This window comes from Felis catus, chromosome E3 (assembly GCF_018350175.1).
Source record: "Felis catus isolate Fca126 chromosome E3, F.catus_Fca126_mat1.0, whole genome shotgun sequence".
NCBI classification, from domain to species: domain Eukaryota; kingdom Metazoa; phylum Chordata; class Mammalia; order Carnivora; family Felidae; genus Felis; species Felis catus.
The window spans coordinates 15,664,129-15,689,448 of NC_058383.1; the positions used below are offsets into that span (position 1 = coordinate 15,664,129).

The 25,320-nt window shown below is 40.3% G+C and overlaps 1 protein-coding gene across 2 annotated transcripts in view; it reads right to left on the reverse strand.

Moving 5' to 3' along the window:
- Positions 1-5,889: 5,889 nt before the first annotated feature.
- TPST1 (tyrosylprotein sulfotransferase 1) overlaps positions 5,890-25,320 on the reverse strand; it is a 150,226-nt gene continuing 130,795 nt past the window's right edge. For both annotated transcript variants that reach the window (XM_023247102.2, XM_023247101.2), the window contains 3 exons: positions 10,944-10,994; positions 8,135-8,181; positions 5,890-6,449 (listed from right to left, as the gene is read on the reverse strand). In XM_023247102.2, coding sequence (XP_023102870.1) covers positions 8,164-8,181; positions 10,944-10,994 — 69 coding nt within the window. In that variant the 3' untranslated portion in view covers positions 5,890-6,449; positions 8,135-8,163. The remainder of the gene's footprint in view (positions 6,450-8,134; positions 8,182-10,943; positions 10,995-25,320) is intronic.

The following is a 25,320-nucleotide window of genomic DNA, read 5'->3' on the forward strand; positions in this document are numbered from 1 at the left end:
TTGATTGTGTTTAGAAAAGAGAGTTAAGAAGAAAGAAGAAAACAAGAATCCCCACACTTCCACCACCAAGAGAGAACTGCAAACTGAGAACACTGAACATTTTGGCACACGTCCTTTCAGATGTCTATCGGCTTAGCTATTCTATTTAGTTTCCTATACGTCCTTTAGATGATAAAGATGGGATCATAATACACAGCTTTGTGATATGAAGTTTTCACTTAATGTAACATGAACATTTTTCTGTGTTGTCTTTTTCTACAATACCATATATATTAGCTGAGTTCTATTTTGTGGATGTACCATAATTCATTTAGCCCATACCCTTTTTGCTAGATTGCTTCAACTTTTTTGTTTTCACAAACTATATTGCAATGAGCAGTTTTGTAAAGAAAGCTTCGCACACATGCAAAGCACACATGCACGATACACATTTTCCTTATTTTTTTTTCAACTTGAAAACTTTTTTGAACGTTCAGCAGTCATTCCATATTTGGCCAATAGAGGGCATTTTAGGCTTTCTCAGGGTAAGGCCTTAAAAGCCATTTCTACAATATGGAAGAACAAAAATAGTGGTTTTATTGTGAAAATGATTCCATTTTGGATCTTTGGAAATAACCAACCCCAAAGGAAGAATCAAAGTCATTTATTTTTATCTCTAACAAAACTACTTTGTCTCTCAGATACACACCCACCCAATATTCGAACAATGAACTGCTTTGTTAGGATTTAAACCTAAAATGAATAAAATTGCCTCTTTTGCCCAATTCAGAATAATTAAGGAAGGAGTGCTCTGCTTTACACAAAGACCTAAAGTCCCTGCAGAAGACTGCAGTGGAGACTGACAAGCAGGAAAGGGAACTCAATGCTGAAAATACTGACCTTGCCAGAGAAAAGCCCAGACAGCCCCAGGATCTATAGTTCCTTTCGAAATACAAATCTAGGGGTAACACTGAGTGGTGTCTTTCCTAGACCGATACTTATCTATCATCTACTAGCCAGGTGTTGGTAGGCAATACTGTATATATTTTGTTAGAACCTGAAATAATTGTTCTTTTGCATTTTTCTTGATTTTTACCAAGACCATAAATTCCCAAGGGCAGTAATCTGCCTATACTTCCTGGCACACTACCCAATTATACCTAGCAAATTACTAAGTACAAGGGAGGTCCTTAAAACAGTTGCAACTCAATGTTAATGGCAAGTTTCTATTCTAGTATAAAGATGATTATTGAGATTCAGTGTAGTGGTTGGGGTGTAGACTCTGGAGCCAGGTTGTCTATGTTTGTATCCTGTCACTAGCTGTACTAGGTACTTTTACCCCCCCTACTCCCTGAGCCAATGTTTGTAAAATGTAGGTAGTAATAGTAACTCAGATGGTAATTATGAAAATTAAAGAAGTTTAAACATGTAAAATGGCTAGCATGGGGCCTGGACCACACCAAGCTCTTGATAAGTATTACTAGACTGATTACTTAAGTGATTACTAAGGTTTTCTTCCCCTCTTTTTTAAATTCTATGATTCTCCATGGCTGATGCTCTCTCCAAGCTCCTCCTGTGGCCACTGAGGACACTAGCCTCTCTCTGGCTTTGAGGGTTCACTTGCTGTCTGTGGCCAATGGCTCTGCTTCCTCCAGGAAGCTCTCTGACAGTCATAGGCCACACGTCTACCTGGTCCCTTACTGTTACCTCCTTTCAAATTTTACTCCAGCCAGCTTTCATTCGTTCGACAGGAGTTCCGTTTGATGTCCCCAAATCACAACATTTCACAAAGTCATCTTCATAGATATGATCTAAGAAACAGAAATGCTTTTCTTCACAGGGCTCAAAAGAAATGTGCTCGGGCCAGAAAGAAAGCAAGCTTTGTGGAAGAAGGAACGTCAATAGGGATGGAAACAGCACAGCATCTGTTTCTTCAGGCCAGTGTGCCGTGGTTGCCTCTTTCCTGAGTCAGCTATTTTGTGCGGCGGTTCTCTGCCCTTTTCCTTTTCCAATACACTCCCGCTTGTAACAAGGGAGTCTCCAGGGGAGGGCAGGTGTGGGGAATAAAAATCACATCTCCTTTGGGGCAAGCACTGGAGTCAGGCTGGGTTAGAGTTGAAAAATGTCCTCCTCTCCCATTCTGACAGGCTCTAGAGGAGTATGTGGCCTTCTCCCTACAAAGGTAATGACATAAGACTAACACAGGAAATAAGCAAAAAACAAAAAAAAATATTATGTTAAGCTGAGGTTGACTTTGTTACTATTTGGAGGTTGGAGCAGTTGAGTAATGAGAAATGGCACTGAAGACAGCTGAGCCCTTAATGAGGCTGGGATTTTCCAGGGAGAGGGGAGAGGGTTTACAGGCATCTGGGAGAAGCAGAAAGTGAAGAAGTGTAAGGAGACAGAGACAGGCAGGAGGCGAACTGTACGCAAGAAAGTAGTGAGGCCACACAGTGGAGGCAGAACAGTTTAGATGTAACGTGTTAAGCATTAGAGAATCAAAGAAGGCTTTTGAACAAAGGAGTGCTTGAAGGCACACTGCCGAACAAAGGATTGATATGGCAGCAGTATTTATTGTCTTCTTCTTTTAATTTTTTAATGTTTATTTATTTTCCGGCGGGGGGGGGGGTGGGGGAGGACTGTGAATGGGGGAGGGGCAGACAGAGAGGGAGACACAGAATCCTAAGCAGGCTCCAGGCTCTGAGCTGTCAGCACAGAGTCCGACGCAGGGCTTGAACCCACGGACCATGAGATCATGACCTGAGCCAGAGTCCGACGCTTGACTGACTGAGCCACCCAGGTGCCCCAAGCAGCAGTATTCATTTTCAGTTGAAGGGGACAGGTCTGAGGGGAGTGGACTGGAGAGAAGGATGTTCAGGCCAGGCTTGGGCCGAGGTGCCAGGCCACCACTGTGGCACTAGCTAAGGGGCCTTGTCTGGGGGACACCACCTGGCTGAGCCTGTTTTCTCATCTGTAAAATGATATGCCAGAGGTTTCTGAGAGAATAATCATTTACCGAATATTTTCCTGGGCTCCTGGAATGTGCCAGGCAATTTGCTAGATGTCAGAGATACAAAAATGGACAAGAAAAGACATAGTCTTTGTCTTCCAGGAACTTACCATCTAGTATATGAGACTGACAATAATAATTTAAAAAACAGTCAACAGACTAAAAACTGCAAAGTCTGATAAGGTGATACTAAAAAGAAGAGAGTCAAGAGGGCATCTACTTTTTAGTTCAAGGGGCCAGGAAAAGTCTCTCTGAGGAAATAGAATTTACTGAGATCACAGAACTGAGAAGGAGGCATTCCGGCATAGAGCAAAGGGAAGAATATTCCAGAGAGAGGAATAATATGTGCAGAGGCAGGAAAAGCTTGGTGTGCTTCTGTGAGATCCAAAGAACCCTAGAGAACAAGGAGCGAGGTAGGTGAGGTGGGGGGAGGGATGGCCTGCAATGAGATGGAGAGGGGCAGTGGTTGCATCATGGCAAGAACTTGGGTTCTATTCTAAATGAGAGGGTAAGTGGGGAGGGTCCTATCTATACGTATATTGTCAAACCATTACTCTGCCATGTGCTAAACAGCATTTGAGGGGGGCAACGTAGGAATGGGGATATTGTTTAGGAGGCTCTCTATTGCAACATCTAAGTGACAGGTGGTGCTGTCTTACATTAGGATGGGGGCAGTGGAGCTGAAGGAAAGTAGATGGATTCAAGAAATATTTTGAAAGTAGAATCAAAGATCTATGTGTCGGGGGACAAAAGGAAGGAAAAGACTCTTAGGTCTCTGGCTTGAGTGACTAGGTAGAAAATATTATTTACTGATGGATAAGATCAGAGGATGCAGATTTTCAGGCGAGGGATAAGAAAACACATAAAACACCTTGTTCAGTGCCTCACACATAGAAGACACTCAATAAATAGAGATTACTATTATTATCTGGTCATTCTGTATTGTATAACACTGGCTTCTAGAAAACAGCTGGTAACAGTAACTTCTCTGTCCTTAAATACAGCATACAGGCATAGAAATAGAACAGGACTCTAGGACAAATGATAGCAGGTCTTTATGAAATCAATTACAGCAAAATCTTCATTAAGACGTTATGATACGTGTCGGGGCACCTGGGTGGCTCAGTCAGTTGAGCATCTGACTTCGGCTCAGGTCATGATCTCATGGTTCGTGAGTTTGAGCCCTGCATCGGGCTCTATGCTCACAGCTCAGGGCCTGGAGCCTGCTTCGGATTCTGTGTCTTCCTCTCTGCTCCTCCCCTGCTTACAGTCTGTCTCTCTCTCAAAAATAAATAAATATTAAAAAAAATTTTTTTTAATAAGAAAAAGATGTTATGATACATGTCAATTAATCTTCAACAAAGGAAGAAAGAATATGCAATAGGAAAAAGTCTCGTTCAACAAATGGTGATGGGAAAATTGGACAGCCACATGCAAAAGAATGAAACTGGGTCACCTCACACCATACACAAAAATAAACTCAAACTGCTTTAAAGACCTAAATGTAAGACCTGAAACCATAAAACTCCTAGACGAGAACACAGGCAGTGATTTCTCTGACATGAGTCATAGCAACATTTTTCTTTCTTTATTTTTTTTTTATTTTTTTTCAACATTTATTTATTTTTGGGACAGAGAGAGACAGAGCATGAACGGGGGAGGGGCAGAGAGAGAGGGAGACACAGAATCAGAAGCAGGCTCCAGGCTCTGAGCCATCAGCCCAGAGCCTGACGCGGGGTTCGAACTCACGGACCGCGAGATCGTGACCTGGCTGAAGTCGGACGCTTAACCGACTGCGCCACCCAGGCGCCCCAACATTTTTCTACATATGTCTCCTGAGGTAAGGGAAATAAAAGCAAAAATAAACTATTGGGACTTCATCAAAATAAAAAGCATCTGCACAGTGAAGGAAATGATCAACAAAACTAAAAGACAACCTACTGAATGGGAGAAGACATTTGCAAATGACATGTCTGATAAAGGTGTAGTATCCAAAATATATAAAGAACTGATACAACTCAACACCCAAAAAACAAATAATCCAATTAAAAACGGGCAGAAGACATGAACAGACATTTCTCCAAAGAAGACATTCAGATGGCCAACAGATACATGAAAAGATGGTCAATATCACTCATTATCAGGGAAATGCAAATCAAAACTGTAATGAGATTTCACCTCACATCTATCTGTCAGAATGGCTAACACTAACAACACAAGAAACAACAGGTGTTGGTGAGGATGTGGAGAAAGGGGAACACTCTTGCACTGTTGGTAAGAATGCAAACTATTGCAGCCTCTGCAGAATTTATTGCAGCATTACTTACTACAGCCAAATTATGGAAACAGCCCAAGTGTTCATCAATTAATGAATGGATAGAGATGTGGTATCCATATACACACACAGGTACACACACACACATTGGAATATTTTTCAGAAATATAAAAGAATGATCTGCCATTTGCAACAACAAGGATGGAGCTGGAGAGTAACTGAGTCATAAAAAGACAAATACCATGTGATTTCACTCATATGTGGAATTTAAGAAACAAATAAGCAAAGGAAAAAAAGAGAGACAAACCGAGAAACAGACTCCTAACTATAGACAACAAACTGATGGTTACCAAAGGGGATGTGGGTGGGGGGATGGGTGAAATAGGTAAGAATACACTAATGAGTAACATACAGAATTGTCAAATCACTGTATTATACACCTGAAACTAATATAACACTGTATGTTAACTCTACTGGAATTAAAATTAAAAACTTCATTGAAAAAAGTTTTGATGCATAGGAGGGATTATCTACAATACAGCCAACTGAAGAAACGCTGGCTTCTCTGATAAGGGCTTCCTGCTTCTCTGAAATCACAGTAATGAAAACATGTAAACCACCAGAATGCTTCACACATTTAAAGCTTTTATTTTGAAAAATAAAATACAAAAGTCATTAAGTTGTAAATGTATACGGTAATTCCTCAACTTCTCAAAAACAATACAATGAATTATTTAAATAATTAAGATATTTAATATTATCCACATCAATACATTTAAACAGGAAGTGTTCTACAAAACATTAGAACATGTACAGACAACCTATTCCAAGATGAAACTGCCCAATTTTTGCTTATAGAATCCCATTTTAAAACCCTCCCCTTGAAACAAAAGTTTGGAATCTGGTAAGAAAAGACGAGGACCAGAGCAGTTTTAACAGAAAGCACACGTTCCCTCTGGACTTCGCATCCACAGGGTTGTGCACGTAATTAGGATCAAGAGCACTGTACTCAGGGAGCAGATCACTCAGGAAGGCCCAAATGTATACCGACTTCCCACCCTCTCAGTGGGGAGAGCCTGGCAAGTGAACAGGAGATGTGGGCCATGGTACATACGCTCCACTGATCTCAGCAGGGGACGGCCAGTCCTAGAAAATTCCCTTCTGTTGAAAAGGCAGCAGTCTCCCCTAGGGCAAACAAATAGAATCTGGTTATAGGTGTGGAGTCACGCTTTGTCTCCCCTGCACCATACTGCCTCCTTCCCAGTTGTGGTCCTGGTGTAAGCCGGGTAGACAGGGAGGAGGACAGATAACTACAAGAACAGCTGCCTCAGAAGGACGACCAAAGAGGCACACTCTCCCTCAGTCTGCGATGCTTTTAGATGCCTGCCAGTAGCTTGGGTACGTGAAACAAGCAGACGGCAGCCAAAGCAAGGGCTGCTCCTGCCCATTTCTAAGTGACTGCAACTGTCATCTGCAGTTGAAGCTACTGCGGGGGCACTGGTAGGGATGCATGTTCAGGGGTCCAACATGCTGACTCTTTGTTTTAAAAAAGTGGAGACCAACGTTCTGTAAAGGAAGATTTAGAGAACACAGTGACTGTCATATTCAAATGCCAAAAGGTTTCAAAAGACAAGAAGAAAGACTATCATCTGTCCTGAGATGCTTTGTCTTCCTCGCTTCTTCTGAATCCTTCTCGCATTGTATATGGGCCCCTACAGGCCACACTGAGCAATGCAAGGATGAAATGATGCTGTGGAGGCAACTCGAAGGCTGAAGTCAACAGACACTGTATTCTGTCTTGTAAAACAGCTGGTCAATAAACGAATCCCTGTGTGTGTATTTCAGGGAGGGAATTTATAGATTTTAAAGTATCTTGGATCAACAAAATTATCCAAGGCTTGATAACTGCAGTTATACAAGTCCATAGAGTATATGTCTAACATTTAGCATTTGCTCCTTAGCAAAAAGGCATTCATAAATCCTGAAACTCATTAATATTACTAGCTCGCTGCCATCCATGATTTTGACATGGCTTAGCAGTGTTCATGTGCTTTTTGTCTGTTATCCACTAACACCTGGCAAGTCATAAAAATCTCTTATTCAAATTATTCAATCTCAATTATCTCATCAGTACAACAGGAATAATACCACCTACTTGCCAGAGTGGTTTGAAACCTGAAAGAATGTATCATATTATATAAATTATATAGTATATGTCATATAATATGTCATTTCTATATTACATACATAAAATGCTTGATACTTTATGCTTGGTATAGAGTATGCACTCAATCCACTGTTATTATATAAATAAAAATAAAACAACAAGTAAGACTGTAAGAAAAAAATCACATTTTTAAAAAAGTTTTTCACGTTCCAAATGAAAGCACCACAGGGTGGTGGAAGAAGCCTTGGCTTTCACCTTCCTGTGATGTGACTTTTGACAAACAACCTGCTCTCTCTCTAGGATCAGTTTCCTTATCTGCAAATAGGTGATTGGGGTTAATGGTCTCCAGATTCCTTTCATATTAAAAGAAAATATTATTTTTATCATCGTAAACTCCTTTTATTAAAAATAACGGCTAACACTATTTGAGCGCTTACTAGGTGCCAAGCTTTTTGTAGACATTGTTGTGGTTAATTCTTACTATTACTCTCTTATTTATTAATAATCTTATTTATTAGTCCTCATTTTACAGATGAGGAAGGTAAGACACAGAGAAGCAATTTGCTCAATGCCACAGAACCAAGATTCCAACCCAGGCCGACTGACTCCAGAGCTGTGCTCTCCACCCACCCCAGCCACACCTCCTCCTAAGAGCGCTTAAGCAGGGAAACCCAAAGACCCAGGAATGTCCCCTAACCCTCACCTCATATATGTAAGAGGTTCCTGGCTCTGCTACTCCACTTCCTCAGTCTGTCAAAGGAAGCAAAAGATGTTTTAAAGTCCTTGAAGTTGGTCAGCATGAAAAGTGACTGCTCCCATTGAAATATCAGGTGTAGTTTGCAGGCTCTGATCACAGATTTTCTAATGAACTCAGTCTGCAACTGTTGTATAATAAAGAATTTGACTGGCCTTTGTCCCTGGTTGCTGGTAGGGAGGCTAAATTCTTGGATTTTCCCAGGTAACAGGAATGTCTTTGTTAATTCAGGAGCTCCTTGGATCATACTTGGGTTATGCTAAGAGACGACATAACTCAGGATGGAAGATGGTCACAGAAAGACCAAACCTTTCACCAGAGAGCTGGGACTCTGAGCCAGCCCAACCCCTGGGTAGCGGACATTGACTGGGATTGAATTCAATCACATGACCAATGATTCAGTCAACCACGTCTATGTAATGAGATACCGATAAAAACTCTGGATGCAAAAGACCAGTGGAGCTTCCTGTCTGGTGAACACATGAACATGCTGTTGGGAAGGAGAAGTACCCAAACTCCACGGCGAACGGGCAGAGCTCTGTGTTTGAGACCCTCCCAGGCCTTGTCTTACATGTCTCTTCATTTGGCTGATCCTGATTTGTATCCTTTAAAATCAAACTATATTTGCAAATATAGTGTTTTGCAGAGTTCTGTGAGCCTTTTTAGCTGATTAGCAAACCTGAGGGTTCTGTGGGTTTCAGTTTTCTCATTTATGATTAGTTAAGTCAAAGTCTTTTACAGCTCTTTGTCTAAGTATGTGTGTGTGATGCATTAAACTAACCAGAATAAGGTGAGTGAAATGCTTGTAAGCCTTTTGTGCAGTTTTTTTTTTAAACTGATTTGTAGGTACCCTCCATATTCTACAGAGGAGTCCTTTGCTTCAATTATTTTATCCCACTTAAGGCATACTTTTTTGCTCTTTTTATGATGCTTTTTAATAATAAGTAAATATGATCAATTTTAATGGAGTCCAAGTTATCCATTTTAAAATTAATGATTAGTGTTTTCTATGATTTAAGATATCCTTCCCTCTTAAGGTCATGAGGATGTTCTCCTTTATTGTCTCCTAAAACTTTACTTTTTGCCTTTCACATTTAGGTCTACAATCTGTCTGGAAATGATTTTTGAGTATGCTGTGAAGCAGAGGCATCCCTTTTAGCCTCAAATTCCCTTTCTTGACTCCTTCAAACTTTTTATGCAAAACAGTCTTTGGATTTGACATTCTTTTAAGACTTGCCTCTTCTCTGGCTCTAAACGCCACAGCCTGCAAGTGAGTGATGGCCTATTCATGAATCCATCCAGGTTTCTGGGACATCATGCCCAGCCCAGGCTCAGGGCCCTGTGCTCCCTTGTCTGCAAAAGTTGGTCACAGTCTTTTGGGGAGATCAGAAGTTCCTTGAGAAAATTTTTTTTTCCTCTGACTCTTGAGGACTTTTCCAACTTCTCCCCATAAACAGAAATTTAGTAAACATCTGTTGAATAAATAGAATGAATGCATGGGTAGATTAAAACTAAATAGATGCTAATAAGAACATGCCTTGAAAGTAGTTTGAAATTCTCAAGTAAAAGGTGTCAACTATTCATGGCTGACTGTTATTAGACGAGGATTTCTTTCTTGTCTAAGATAGCTTTCTTAGAGAGCCCAGCCCATTCGCTCCAGGCTTGCTCTGGGCGACACGACTTCACACAGTCTGTGAGGTGGTATGTTTCCCTCATCAACCCATATCTGGAAAGATATTAGAAACTAAGTTCAGTGCTGAGTCTTCATTTCCTAATTCCAAGCTAATTACTGAGAGCAGAAGCCTGGAGGCAACACATATTATCACTAGGCTAGAAAGGGAAGTCTTCTGCTGGGCTCATGAGGGAGTTAACAATTTTTCCCCCACCACGATATAGGAAGGCAGATGATGTTCAGATGCAGGATACTCTGGGTTACTTCAGGTACATTGTGTCAGCTGCAACCATGCCTGTTTCTCGTCAACTCAAGACATGATACTGAAACCCAAGTAGGTGAGGGCATGACATTACAAGGATAACTCTGGATCTTTTTATTAATCTTTTAAAAAGGAAAAGTTAGAATCTTCAAATTCTCACCATCCTTTCCCAACTTGGGGGCTTTGTAGTTGAGGGCTGATGGATGTGTATATAACAAATTCACAAATCTTCAATAAGACAAGTTAAAAGGCATGGATGTATATAAGAACAGAGTAGATTTTTATTTCAAGATAGATATCAGAAGGCTGGAGCAGATTCACCAAGGCAGGCTCCTTATATGTGGAATACTGTATAGCTTGTAAGTGACCTCAAGCATTTGGATTTTAGTTATTGATAAAGCATTTCCCTAATTTTGGAAGACACTGAGCTATCTGAAAGTAAGACTATGTTAAAAAGTAACACTGTTAAAACCAACAATTATCAGAGGCCAATCTTTCTATGACCAGCACAGCACTCTTTAAAAAGATCACTTCAGGGGCGCCTGGGTGGCGCAGTCGGTTAAGCGTCCGACTTCAACCAGGTCACGATCTCGCGGTCCGTGAGTTTGAGCCCCGCGTCGGGCTCTGGGCTGAGGCTCAGAGCCTGGAGCCTGTTTCCGATTCTGTGTCTCCCTCTCTCTCTGCCCCTCCCCCGTTCATGCTCTGTCTCTCTCTGTCCCAAAAATAAATAAACGTTAAAAAAAAAAATTAAAAAAAAAAATAAAAAGATCACTTCAACACAAGAGCTCATCTATCACATTAAGAAGAGGAAGCAGATACAGTACCTGAGGTTTTTCTTTAAGAAATTCAGGTAGCTGAAATTCTCCTTTATAGACCTGGAAAAACAAAGCCAAGTGTGAGTTTAAGGAAACAGATACTGTCATCCTCACTTCAGGATGTTTGGCAGCGCTTGATGGTGGATGAATTTACTGCTTCAGTCCTGGTCAGTTTTAGAATGGGAGGAAGCCTGTCAGTTCAAAAACAGCTAGCATTGAAGGACTAACTGAAATTCCCATTTACTCTGGCCCCACCTGTTCTACATTTTGCCTGAGTGCTGGCTGGGAGAGGGAGGGTCAGAGTATCTGAACAAGAAAATAAGCACCCAACATTCCAAGCTCCAATCATTTTAGCTGAGAGAGAAAGCAAGCCCTGGGCCATCTCTCTCAAGCAACCAACACAGAATTCACACAACTTAAGAACAGGCTCCTCCTGATTTCCTCTTGAAATCTCCACCCTTACAAACTCTAGATTTATTCCAAATTTGCTTTTCTTAATGTACCCTATACCCTCATAATATTTTGAATATTAGATGATTCTGAAATCATACACACTTTTAACCTCAAAAATCTCAATTAAAAACTTACTCTTATCAATATATAAAATTACGTTTATGGAAATAATTTTTAAAAAAGACAATACCAGGGCTCCTGGGTGGCTCAGTCAATTAGGCGTCTAACTTCAGCTCAGGTCATGATCTCATGGTTCATGGGTTTGAGCCCCACACTGGGCTCTGTGCTGACAGCTCAGAGCCTGGAGCCTGCTTTGGATTCTGTGTCTCCCTCTCTCTCTGCCCCTCCCCCATCAGTACTCTGTCTCTGTCTCTCAAAAATAAACATTAAAGGGGCGCCTGGGCGGCTCCGTCCGTTGAGTGTCCACCTTCGGCTCAGGTCATGATCTCACGGTTCATGGGTTCGAGCTCTGTGTTAGGTTCTGTGCTGACGCTCAGAGCCTAGAGCCTGCTTTGGATTCTGTGTCTCCCTCTCTCTCTCTCTCTCTGCCCCTTCCCCGCTTGTGCTCTTTGTCTCTCAAAAATAGACGTTAAAAAAAATTAAAAATAAATAAACATTAAAAAATAAAAATAAAAAACAGTATCATTTATAACAACATCAAAAAACTCCCTAAATACCTAAGAATAAATCTAAAAAAAGATGTATAAGATCTTTACACAGAAAGCTATAAAACATTATTGAGAAAAATTAACAACCAAATAAATAGAAATAGCATTCTCAGGGACTGGAAGATTCAACATAGTAAAGATGTTCATTCTCCTCAACAAAGGAATTCCGACTAAAATTCTAGCATACTATTTTGGGTGGAGGGGGCAGGGGTAATTTCAAACTGATTATAAAAGTTCTAAGGAAATGCATAGGGCCAAAAATAATCAAAGTAATCTTGAAAAGAACAAAGTAGGGGACTTATTCTACTTATTAAGATGCTATATTATACAGCTATAAATAAGCCAATTATACAGCTAACATACACACATATACAGCTATAATTATTATATATATTCTATTCTATATATATATAATTAAGTTAAAGGCAGGCTTTGGTACAAGTACAGACAAATATATTAATGGAACAGAATGAAGAACGCAGAAACAGTCCCTTGTATACAAATACTTGGTTCATGACAAAGTATATGACAATTGCATTGCAAGCAATGCAATTAGAATGAATAAATAAATAAATAAATGTAGTATATAATGATACACTGAGTAGCAATTAAGAAAAATTAACTACTGCTATGAAAATAACATCAAGGATTCCCAACACATAATGACAAGGGGGATAAAAGCCAGATGCCTAAAAATGATATACATATCTCCATTTAAAGTACAGTAAAACCTTGGTTTGTGAGCATAATTCATTCCGGAAACATGCTTGTAATCCAAAGCGCTTGTATATCAAAGCAAATTTCCCCATAAGAAATAATGGAAACATATGATTTGTTCTACAACCCCAAAATATTCATATAAAAATGATTACAATACGGTAATATAATACAAAATAATAAAGAAAATACAAAATATAAAGAAAAATAAATTAACCTGCACTTACCTTTGAAAACCTTCGTGGCTGGTGTGAGGGAGACAAGGGAGAGGGGGGTTATTGTGTAGGATGACTTTCACTATCACTAATGGAATCACTGCTGTCTCTTGGTTCAATGGAATCTTTTTCTGCATGGGGGCCATTGTATATGCTCGCATGGATGTTGACTACAGTACAGTACCAAGCTCTTGTCATGGACTGTATTTAATGTAACTGGAAAGGGTCTAGATCTGCAGGCAGCCTGACTTAGAATGAAGTCAAAGCATTCCCAAGCCTACTCTTGTCTGGAAAAGCAAAGGACTGTCCACAGGTGCTTTGAAGTGGCAAAAAATACACTAGTGCCAGTTGTGGGCACCTTCCAATGTTCTGAAACATCACTGATTTCTGCCAAACTCTGCAGCCTGAGACTGAGCATCTGAGCATGGGAGATGATCACCCACAATCCCACAGTGACAGTGAGAGAGAGAGAAGAACCACTGGCTCAGTTGTGATCATGTGATGTTTGCAAGACATCGCTCGTTTATCAAATTAAAATTTATTAGAAATGTTTGCTCATCTTGTGGAACACTTGCAGAACAAGTTACTCGCAATCCAAGGTTTTACTGTATTTTAAAGTTTGTAAAAAGGCAGAAACAATTTCATGATGTTAGGAATCAGGATACTGTTCACTCTGGGGAGGAGGGAGGGAGGGAGGGAGGGAGGCAGATGAAAGAGGCTTCCAGGGTGCTGGGAATTTTCTGTCTTGATATTATGAGTAGCAACTATGAAGCTACGTTCATTTTGTGATCATTTATAGAGTTATGATTTGTGCACTTTTCTCTGTGTATGTTATATTCCAAGAATAAAATTGAACAAATTAAGTCAGTAACTTATTGCTAAAAATCTACTGCTAACACACACACACATGTACACAGTCTTTAAATATAAAGATGTTTGTTTCAACACTGCAATAGCAAAACAAAACAAAACAAAACAAAACAAAACAAAACAAAACAAAACCTGGGAGCTATTAGTGTCAATCAAAAGTAAAAAAGGTCTCCAGTAGCCAAAGTTAGGTAATTGCTGAACTTGACAAAGTATGGCAAGAAACTACAGATGGTTCTTAGGAAGAGAGTCACTGAGTAGCCCCTCAGAACACAAAGAAATCTTCTAAATGGTGAATCCTAAAGCTCACAGACCTAAAGGATTTTTACTTGGTGGGGACTGATCCACTTCTAAAAGTAGCAGCATTCCTTCTGAAATTCAGAGAATCAATGTACTTTTTGCCTCTTCTCTGCAATGTCTAAAACCTGCTTCATTCTTTGGGGTTTCTGCTACAGTCCTAAGAAGCCTAAATTAAAACAGAGATATCAGGGGTGCTTGGGTGGCTCAGTCAGTTAAGTGTCTGACTCTTGATTTCAGCTTAGATCTTGGTCTCACGGTTCCTGGGTTTGAGCCTCAAGTCAAGTTGGGCTCTGTGCTGGTGGCGAGGAATCTGCTTGGGATTCTCTCTCTCTCCCTCTGCCCCTCTCCTGCTCATGCACTCTCTCTGTCTTTTTCTCTTTCAAAAATAAACATTAAAAAAATTAAAACAGAAATATCAGACTTTTGGATAAGGTATTTCCTCAGAGATGCATCACAATGGAAGATACAGTGGGTGCCAGATAACAATACTGCGTCTACCAGGACTGTTTCAAAAGCTACCATCGCCTCTTTCATACCCTCAAATGGTCCCAGGTCATGGGATGGGTGGGCAGGGGCCGTTGGGCCTAGCTGCTCCCTGAAGTATCTGCATGTAAGAATCCTGTTTGTTCTACCCTAACACCACAGTCCATAGATTGTTCCAGCTTCCTGCACCATGTCCCTCCCACCCCCATTTTAGTGAGATATAACTGACTATAACATTGTATTACTGTTCCAGATTTCTGATGTAGGAAGTGTTTAAGCCCCTGGAGCTGTGTGCAGCATGTTAATGCTGACTTCCACTGTGCATGCCTGCAAGCACCCACTATATCTAGCACAGGGGCTCAAGCCAATAGGATGGGGTTTTTTCTTTGTTTGTTTGCTTTTGTTTTTGTTTTTTACCAGATTCCCAGGTGTCTTTCCTTCTTCCTCTATTCGTGGAACTGTGTCCCACAAACTCCCTGGGGCATAAGCTACTCAGGCTTAGGGTCTGTGCCCTGGTTGCTTTACTGAACCAGAACAAGTCTGATTTGCCCCAGTCCCTGTTCCAGTTAGTGGGTTAGGTCCCCAAGAAACTTTTGTTATATTCTTCATATCCTCTGACTCAGAAACTGACTCTCCTCTCTTTTAGCTAGCCTCCTCTGCTAGAATTCAAGCAGGAGGTTCACTGAAAGCCCAGGGGGTATATAGCTAGTCAGTGGCAGAGTGAGGCTCAGAGGGCCCTACCCAGCACTGTCTCATTATAACATGCTGTTTGTATTTTATTACCATTAGCAAATCTTATGGTTGAATCTTCCCTTCCCTTTTCAGTTCACTGTAAAAACCAGCAAGGCGTGACAGAAAACAGGAGTGGGAACATCAAGTATTATAAGTGTCTTCTAGGAACTGACAGTTCCAGAAAGGTAAGGCTTGAATGAAAGGAGAAAAAACACCCCTGAATATATGATGTCACAAATGTAATAAAAAACCAAAAAGCGGTCAGGATAAGACATCAGATAAAAGGCTCAATCAAAAAGTTACGTGGGAAAATGCCTCCTTTGATTATCCTTCAGGGAACAAATGCTTCAAAAGACAGAAACTTTAGGGCTGACAAAAAGAACACTTTTACTGACAAAGTAATTCCATTTAGTGCAGAAATGAAGCACCACATTGCTTATAAAAACAGAAAAGTTAGGAATGGAATTTCCTTTGGTTAAATGAATGGTGTTTCTGGACATACTATTCTCTGGTACTAACAGAGTGAGGACTGCACTTGACAGCAATGAGCTAGGCACTCAGATCCAAACAATCCTACAGAACCCTCCCACCTCAAGCCCTGAAGGAATGATGAGACAAAAGTAGGCTCCTGATTTGCAGGGTGCACTGGAAATAAAACTACTAAGAACAGCAGGTAAACATTATTGTCTCAGGTTAATGTTAAGTAAGTGCTTCATATGTATGATCTCACTGAATCCCACAATCTCTTGAGGGAGGTATTATTTACTCCCTGTTTACAGATGAAGCAATTAAGGCGCAGAGAAATTAAGTATTTTGTCCAATGTAGTGAAATGAGAAGCTAATAGGTACCATGATTCACTTGCATTTTAAAAGGATCTTCCTAGGGCACCTGGGTGGCTCAGTTGGTTGAGCGTCTCTTGATTTCAGTTCAGGTCATAATCCCAGGGTCGTGGGATCAAGCCCAGAGTTGGGAGCTCCATGCTCAGAGTCTCTTTCTCCCTCTGCCCCTTTCGAAACCCTGCTTGCATGCTGTCTCTAAAATAAAAATAAAATGAAATAAAGTAAAAGGATCATCCTAATTGCTCTGTTTACATTGTCAAGGACCAAGGATAGAAGTATGGAGGTTACAGTAGTAATCCAGACAGGAGAGGATGACAAGGAGGTGGTGAGAAGTGGTGGGTGTGTGGATTTTTATTTTTCTAATTATGTCTAATTACACAGACTCGATGTAGGGTGTGAGAGAGCAGAGCGGAGTCAAGGATAATTCCAAGGTTTTTGGCCTAAGTAACTACCAACGGGAAATATGGAGTTGCCATTAACACAGCTGAGAAATGTTCTGACTACAGAATATTTTCAGGGGGAAGATCAGTAGGTTCAGTTTTGGATATATTAAGCTTGACATGTCTATTAGACAATAAATGAAAATGTCAAGTCACCAATTGGATATATAGCCTGGAGTTCATAGAAGTCTGGGTTGGGATATATAAATTTGAGAATTATCAACTTACAGATGGCATTTAAAACCTTGATACCTGATATGATAGCCTGGGGCTCAGGGTAGAGAAAGAACAGCAGAGGACTTAAGACTGAGATATGGGGGCATTCTAACATTCAGAGGTCAGGAAGAAGAAGAAGAACCAGCAAATAAGACTGAAGAAGCAACCAATGACACAGAAGGAAAACTTAAAAAGTGATGTCCTTAAAACCAAGTGAAGGAAACCTATCAAGGAGGAAGTAATCAATTGCATCAAAAGATGCTGGGAGTTCAGATGGTAATTGACTACTCGATATAGCAACATGAAAGTCACCATCAACTTCACAAGAACGAATAGAATGGTAGCTGTAAAATTCTGAATGAAGTGGATGTAAGACAGAGAATGGAGAGGAACCGGAAACGGAGTACAGAAAATTTCAGTTTTGATGTAAAGGGAACCAAAGAAAGGAATGGCAGTGGCAGGGCAACTGGAATCAAGAAGTATGTTGTGTATGTGTGTGTGTGTTAAGATAGAAGAACTAAGGGCATATTTGTTTGTTGATGGCAAAGATCCCACTAGAGAGCAAAATCTGATGATGTAGGATATATGAGGAGATGGACTTGGGTGCCAAAGGGGAGGAAATGCCTTCAGATAGGATCACGGATGTAAACTTCTGTTATGCAGACTTTCTACTATGAGAGATGAGGATATCAGACCAGTAATACTTCCTATCCTCTAGTCTCTCAAAAATTACATAATAATTTTTGGTTAAAGTCACATTCTGTAAGTTTCCATTATTGTGACACTATAAATATCACCTATTTACATTTTCTTACACAAATTTGTTGTTGTCTTAGAGTTAGTAATAACCTCATCTTTTTCTTAATTAGTAGACTCTATAGTTTTTAGAGCAGCTTTAGCTTTATAGAAAAACTAGCAGAAAGTAAAGTCCCCATATATGTCCTCTCTCCCCCACAGCTCCCCCTATTAAAATCTTGCATTACTGTGGTACATGTTAGAGTTAATGAACTAGGAATGATACCCTGTTATTAATTAAAGTCTTTAGTTTGCACTAGGATTCAGTCTTTGTGTTGTAGTTTCTATGGGTTTTGATGATTCCATAATGACACATATCCACTATTACAGTAGATACAGAATAGTTCCATTATCATACCCCCTGCCCCGCTCCACTTACTTACTCCTCCTACCTTCATGCAATCTTTTTACTGTTCCAGTTTTGCCTTTTCCAGAACATTATAGACTTGGAATCACATAGTATGTAGTCTTGTCACATTGACTTCATTTAGCAACATGCATTTAAGTTTCTTCCATGTCTTTTTGTGGCTTGATAACTCATTTATTTTAATCACTAAATAATGTTCCATTGTCTGGACATACAGTAGTTTATTTATCCATTCTCCTACTGAAGGCCATCTTGGTTGCTCACAAGTTTTGGCAATTATGAATAAAATTGTTAGAAACATTGTGTATAGGTTTTGTGTGAACAGAAGTTTTCAACTCATTTGGATAAATACCAAAGAATGCAACAGCTGAGTGATACAGTAAGAATATGGTTAGTTTTATAAGAAACTGCCAAGCTGGGGGTGCCTGGGTGGCTCAGCTGGTTAAGTAGCCAACTCTTGATTTTGGCTCAGGTCATGATCTCACAGTTCGTGATACTGAGTCCAGCATTGGGCCCTGTGCTGACAGTGTGGAGCCTGCTGGAGATTCTTTCTCCTTCTCTCTGCCCCTCCCTTGCTCTCTCTCTCTCAAACTAAACAAACAAACATTTTAGGGGATGCCTAGGTGGTTCAGTCGGTTAAGGGTCTGACTCGATTTCGGCTCAGGACACGATCTTGAGGTTTGTGAGATTGAGCCCCGCATCTGGCTCTGTCTTGACAAGGTGGAGCCTGCTTGGAATTCTCCCTCTCCTCACTGCTTCCCCCAACTCTCTCTCAAAATAAATAAATAAACATTAAAAAAAAAAACTTGCCAAGCTATCTTCCAAGTGGCTGTACCATTTTGCACTCTTACCAGCAATGCATGAGAGTTCCTGTTGCTCTGCATTCTCATAATCTTAGGGTGTTGTCAGTGTTCTGGATTCTGGCCATTCTAGTAGGTGTATAGCGGTATCTTGTTTTAATTTGCATTTCCCTAAGGACATATGATGTTTTCACATGCTCAGTTGTCAGTGATATATTTTCTTTGTCAAATTGTCCATTCAGATCTTTTGCCCATTTTTTTTATTAAAAAAAATTTTTTTAACATTTATTCACCTTTGAGAGAGAGAGAGAGAGAGACAGAGCATGAATGGGGGAGGGGCAGAGAGAGAGAGACACACACACAGAATCCGAAGCAGGCTCTAGGCTCCGAGCTGTCAGCACAGAGCTCGGCTCAGGTTTTGAACCCACAAACCATGAGATCATGACCTGAGCCAGAGTCAGACATTTAACCGACTGAGCCACCCAGACACCCCTTTTGCCTATTTCTTAATTGAATTGTTTCTAAATTTTAAGAATTTGCTTATTTTGTACGTCAGTCCTTTATCAGATGTGTTTTGCAAAAATGTTCTTCCAATCTGTGGCTTTTCTTTTTCTTCTCTTAACAGTGTCTTTTACTTTGTCTGAAAGCTCCTCCAGCTGTCTTTTATTTGTGCTATCATGGTGTATCTTTTATTTATCCCTTTGCTTTGAATCTATCTGTGTCTTTATATCTACAATTTCTTGTTAAAAGAAAACTGGGGCGCCTGGGTGGCTCAGTCTGTTAAGCATCCAGCTCTTGATTTTGGCTCAGGTCATGATCTCATGGTCATTGAGTTCGAGCCTCTGCATCAGACTCTGCACTCTCTCCCCCTCTCTCTCTGTCCCTCCTGTGTGCTCTCTCTCTCTCTCTCTCAAAAAGTAAATAAAATAAACTTAAAAAAGAAAACTATTTTCTCTACTCACAGTCCTTCTGATACCATTGTAGGGTTTTTCTTCACACCAAGAAGTCCTAACTTTCAAGAATTAGCACAGATCTCCACAGGTTAAGGATGCAAGTCCAGGCCTCCTGTGTAGTGTTTCCCACAATCCCCTCCTCAGGTTCAATAATTTGCTCAAATAATACCCAGAACTCAGAGAAACACTTCACTCATGATTACTGGTTTATTATAAAGGATACAAACAGCCAGATGAAGAGGAATGTAGGATGAGGTCTGGAAGGGTCTTGAGGGCAAAAAGTTCTGTCTCTGTGGAGTATGGGGTACACCACTCTTCCAGTCCATGGGTGTGTTCACTAACCTGGGAGCTCTCTAGACTCCTTTGTTTTGTTTTAGGGTTTTAATGGAAGTTCCATTATTTAGGCACAACTGATTAAATCATTGGCCAGTGGTTGATCAACTCAGTCCCCAGCCCCTCTTTCCTCGCTGCATCTAGAGAAGGTAGGGCTGGAAATTCCAAGCCTCTAAGCACATGGTTGGTTCCTCTGGCCACCAGCTCCCATCTTAAAGCTATTTAAGGGCCCATAAAGTAACTCAATAATCTAAACTCAGTTGTGCTTGGGGCGCCTGGGTGGCTGAGTTGGTTAAGTGTCCAACTTTGGCCCAGGTCATGATCTCACAGTTCGTGAGTTTGAGCCCTGCTTCGGGCTCTGTGCTGACAGCTCAGAGCCTGGTGCCTGCTTCAGATTTTGTGTCTCCCTCTCTCTCTCTGCCCCTGCCCCACTTGTGCTCTGTCTCTCTCTCAAAAAAATAAACATTTAAAAAAAATTAAAAAAAATTCTTTAAACTCAGTTGTGCTTGAAAAAGGCTTACTATGAATAACAAAAGATGCTCCTTTCACCCTTATCACTCAGAAACTACAAGGGTTTTAAGAGCTCTGTTCTAGGAGCTGGGGACTGAATATATAGTTCTTATATCACAGTATCATACCTGCAGTAACTTATATGTAGATAACACACTTGTAGATAACATATAGTTGGGTTTTGTGTTTAATGCACTCTGGAAGTATCTGTCTCCTAATTTAGACCATCCATATATATATATACATATTAAATATATATATATATATATGTATATATATATATATGTGTATATATATATATATATATATATTTTTTTTAAAGTAATCTCTACACCCAACATGGGGCTCGAACTTACAAACTTACAACCTTGAGATCAAGAGTCGCACACTCCACTGAGCCACCCAGGTGCCCCTAGCCCATTCACATTTAATGTGATTACTGACACAATTGGTTTAATACCTATGATATTTGCAACTATTTTCTTTTTGCTGCCCTTGGACTTTCTCGCTTCTACTCTTTTTTACCTTCTCTAGTTTTAATTCAGCATTTTATGTGACTCCATTTTCTCTCCTCTCTAAACATGCCAACTATACTTCTTTTTAAAATGTCTTCAGGGGCACTGGGGTGGCTCAGTCGCTTAAGTGTCTGACTTCAGCTCAGGTGATGATCTCGCGGTTTGTGAGTTCAAGCCCCACATCAGGCTCTGTGCTGACAGCTCAGACAGAGCCTGCAGCCTGCTTCAGATTCTGTGTCTCCCTTGCTCTCTGTCCCTCCCCCACTCACACTCTGTCTCTCTCAAAAATGAGTAAATGTTAAAATAAAATGTCTTCAGTGGTTATCCTAGAGCTTGCAATATACATTTACAACTAATCTAAGTCTACTTTCAAATGACACTGTAATACCTTACAAGTAGTGTAAATAAATAAGATTACTTCCAGTTCCTCCCTCCCTATCCTTTGTACATTCCTGTCATTCATTTCACTTATCTAGAAGTTATAATCACTGACTATATTGTTGCTATTATTTTAAATAAAATGTTATCTGCTAGGTCAATTAATGAGAAAAATTAAAGATATTATTTTACCTCCATTTATTCCTTATCTAACATTTCTTCTCTTCCTTTATGTACCTGAGTTTTTCTTTTTTAGAGAGAGAGAGAGAGAATGTGAGCGGGGGAGCTGGCAGAGGGAGAGAGAGAGGGAGAGAGGGAATCTCAAGCAGGCTCCATGCTCAGCACAGAACCCTATGTGGGGCTCGATCCTGAGCTGGAATCAAGAGTCAGATGCTCTATCGATTGAGCCATGCAGGTGCCTCTAGATCTGAATTTCTGACCTGTATTATTTTCCTTCTCTCTGAAGAGCTTATCATCTCTCACAAAGCAGGCCATTGGTGACAAAGTCCCTCAATTTTGTCTGAGAAAGTATTACTCCTTCAGAGGATAATTTTGCTGGTTGCAGACCTGAGGTTGGTGGACTTTTTTCTTTCAATACTTAAAATTTTTTTTAAATGTTTTTATTTATTTTTGAGACAGAGAGAGACAGAACATGAGCAGGGGAGGGGCAGAGACAGAGGGAGACACGGAATCGGAAGCAGGCTCCAGGCTCTGAGCTGTCAGCACAGAGCCCGACGCGGGGCTCGAACTTACAGACTGTGAGATCATGACCTGAGCTGAAGTCGGACACCCAACCGACTAAGCCACCCAGGCACCCTCAACACTTTAAATATTTCACTCCACTCTCTTCTTGCTTGTATGGCTTCTGTGGAGAAATCCAATATTATCCTTGTTACTCTACAGGTAAGGTGCTTTTGTCTTCTGGGTTCTTTCAAGATTTTGTTTTCGATTTCCCATAATTTGACTATGATAATGCCTACGTGTAGATTTTTTGGCCTTTATCCTGCTTGGTGTTTTCTGAGCTTTCTGGATCTATGGTTTGATGTCTTATTAATTTTGGAAAGTTCACAGCCATCACTACTTTAAATGTTTCTTTTGTTCCTTTTCTTTCTTTGCCTCCTGGCATTCCTATTATACATATATTACGTCTTTTATAACTGCCCCACAGTTCTTCGATAGTCTGTTCTCTTTCATTCATTTTTCTCTTTAAATTTCAGTTTTGCAAGCTGATTCATTTTCATTACTGGGCTGTGTCCTGTCTACGATAAGTCATCAAAAGCATTCTTCATTTCTGTTACAGTGGCTTTGACTTCTAGCATTTCCTTTAGATTCTTAGTTTCTATCTGTGCCTGCATCCAGGTATTCTTGCATGTTATCGACTTTTCCCATCAAAATCTTTAGCACGTTCATCATAGTTATTTTAAATTCCTCGTATGATAATTCCAAAATCTCTGGCATGTATGAATCCAGTTTGAATGCTTTCTATGGTCTCTTCCACTGTGTTTTTGACTTTTAGCACACGTTGTAACCTTTTGGTTAAAAGTGGACATGATGTACTGGGTAAAAGGGACTGTGGTAAATACGCCTTCAGTGTGAGGATTTACACTTACCTGGCTACGAATCAGCCTATGTTTACTGTTTGTTGAAGGAGTACCTATCAGAGGCTAAAATTTCTTCAAGTGTCCTTGTTTTTGTACTTCTTGTTGTTTTGAGGTTTCCCTAGAGACTTCCTTTAAAAACAGACTCTGAGCATTGTAGCTCTTTTAGTAGTAATCCACTGTCATTATACAAGATATAGACTGGTGTGGTGGTAGCGTGTGTGTGTTTGCGGGGTGGAGGAGACTATTCTATAACCCCATAGTTTCCATCTAAGTATTTTAGTGAGTCTGTGTGCCTGGGCTGGAACCAGCACAAGGGCTTCTCAGCTTCCCCTCCCACCCCTTTAGGTAAGACAGAAAAACTAGAGGGGGTTGGAGCTGGGTATTTCCTTTCCCCTAGTGGCTTAGACTTTGGTAAAATAGTTTACTTTGAGGGCAAGCCGTTGTTAGAGAGTATCCCCCAAGCATATTTTAAGATGGTTACTTTTCCCTTCCCTCTGTCAGAGCGCCAGGGGATTTTTCTCTTATCTTTACCCTGTGGGGCTATGGAGGAAAAATTCACTAAGCCTCTGGCAATTCATCATTTACAGTTTATGTATTCCTAGCAGTACTGTCTTTAGTGGGAGACTTGTGCTCTTGGTAATCTATGATTCTTGGCATTTACGTCTCCCTCTTCCATTTTTTCCCCCTTTCACAAGATATCCTTTCTGAAACACTTGGTTTACTTCCATCTGGACTACTAGTTCTCTAGGTCTCCTGCTCAGGTGCGATCTTGGAATTTTCCTTTGCTGTCATCTGGTATATTCTCCATACCTCTCTGGTTTTCATTCCCATTCCCTTGCCCAGGTCTTCCCTTTACTTGGTTAATCCTTCATCTTTGGTGGAGTATACCCCTCAGTATGCCTCCTGAAAAGGCATATATAAGAAGCAAATCTTTTGTGATATTGCATGTCTGAACATGTCTTTAAGATTTTATTTTTGAGTAATCTTTACACCCAGCGTGGGGATCTAACTCACAACCCCAAAATCCAGAGTCACAAGCTCCACTGACTGAGCCAGCCAGATGTCCCTGAAAATACCTTTATTTTATCTTAATACTTGATTGAAAGTTTATCTGGTTATATAATTACAGATAAATAATTTTCTCTTTGAAATTATGGCATTGCTTCACTGTCTTCTAGCTTCCCACGTTTGGGTTGACAAGGCTTATATTCTTTTTTCTTTTCTTTCTTTTCTTTTTTTTTTTTTTTAACATTTATTCATTTTTGAGAGAGTGTGAGCAGAGGAGGGGCAGAAAGACAGGGAGACACAGAATCTGAAGTAGGCTCCAGGCTCTGAGCTGTCAGCACAGAGCCCGACGTGGGGCTGGAACCCATGAACCATGAGTCATGACCTGACACTTAACCAACTGAACCACCCAGGTGCCCCTCTTTTTTCTTTTTTCTTTTCTTTAAAGTTTTTTAGTGTTTATTTTAGAGAGAGACACAGAGTATACGTGGGGGAGGGGCAGAGAGAGAGAGCGAGACAGAATCCAAAGCAGGTTCCAGGCTGTCAGCACAGAGCCTGATGCAAGACTTCAACTCATAAACCACAAGTTCACAACCTGAGCTGAAGTCAGAGGCTTAACTGACGGAGCCACCCAGGCGCCCGCAAGGCTGATACCTTCTAATTCCTGGTCCTTTCTATGTGACCTTTGTTTTCACACTAGAAGCTTTAAGAATTTTCTTTTTATCCCTAGTGTTCTATAACTTTATGATAATGTGCCTGGATGAGGCTCATTTTCTTCACTCAGTGGTACTGGAGATGCATGTGCTTCTGTTCCTGGAAATGTCCTTTTATTACAACTTTAATAATTTCCTCCTCATCACTCTTTCTCTTTTGCTCCAATTAGTCAAATGTTGGACCACCTGACTAAAGCCTCTAATTTTTTTCTCTCCAAGACATCTGTTGGTCCTTTTATTTTACTTTCTAAGAGATTTTCTCAACTTTGTTTTTCTAATTCTTTTACTGATTTTAAATTTCAGCTCTCATATTTTTAGTTTCCAAAATTTTAAATTCTCTGTTCCTGTTGTTTTTTAAAAACCCCCATCTTGTTCTTGTTTCTTCATCTTATTTCTACAAGAACATTAATTATAGTCCATTTACATTTTCTTTTTCTCATTACATTGTTTTTATTTCCTCTGAGATCCCTTTTTCTCTTTCTTTT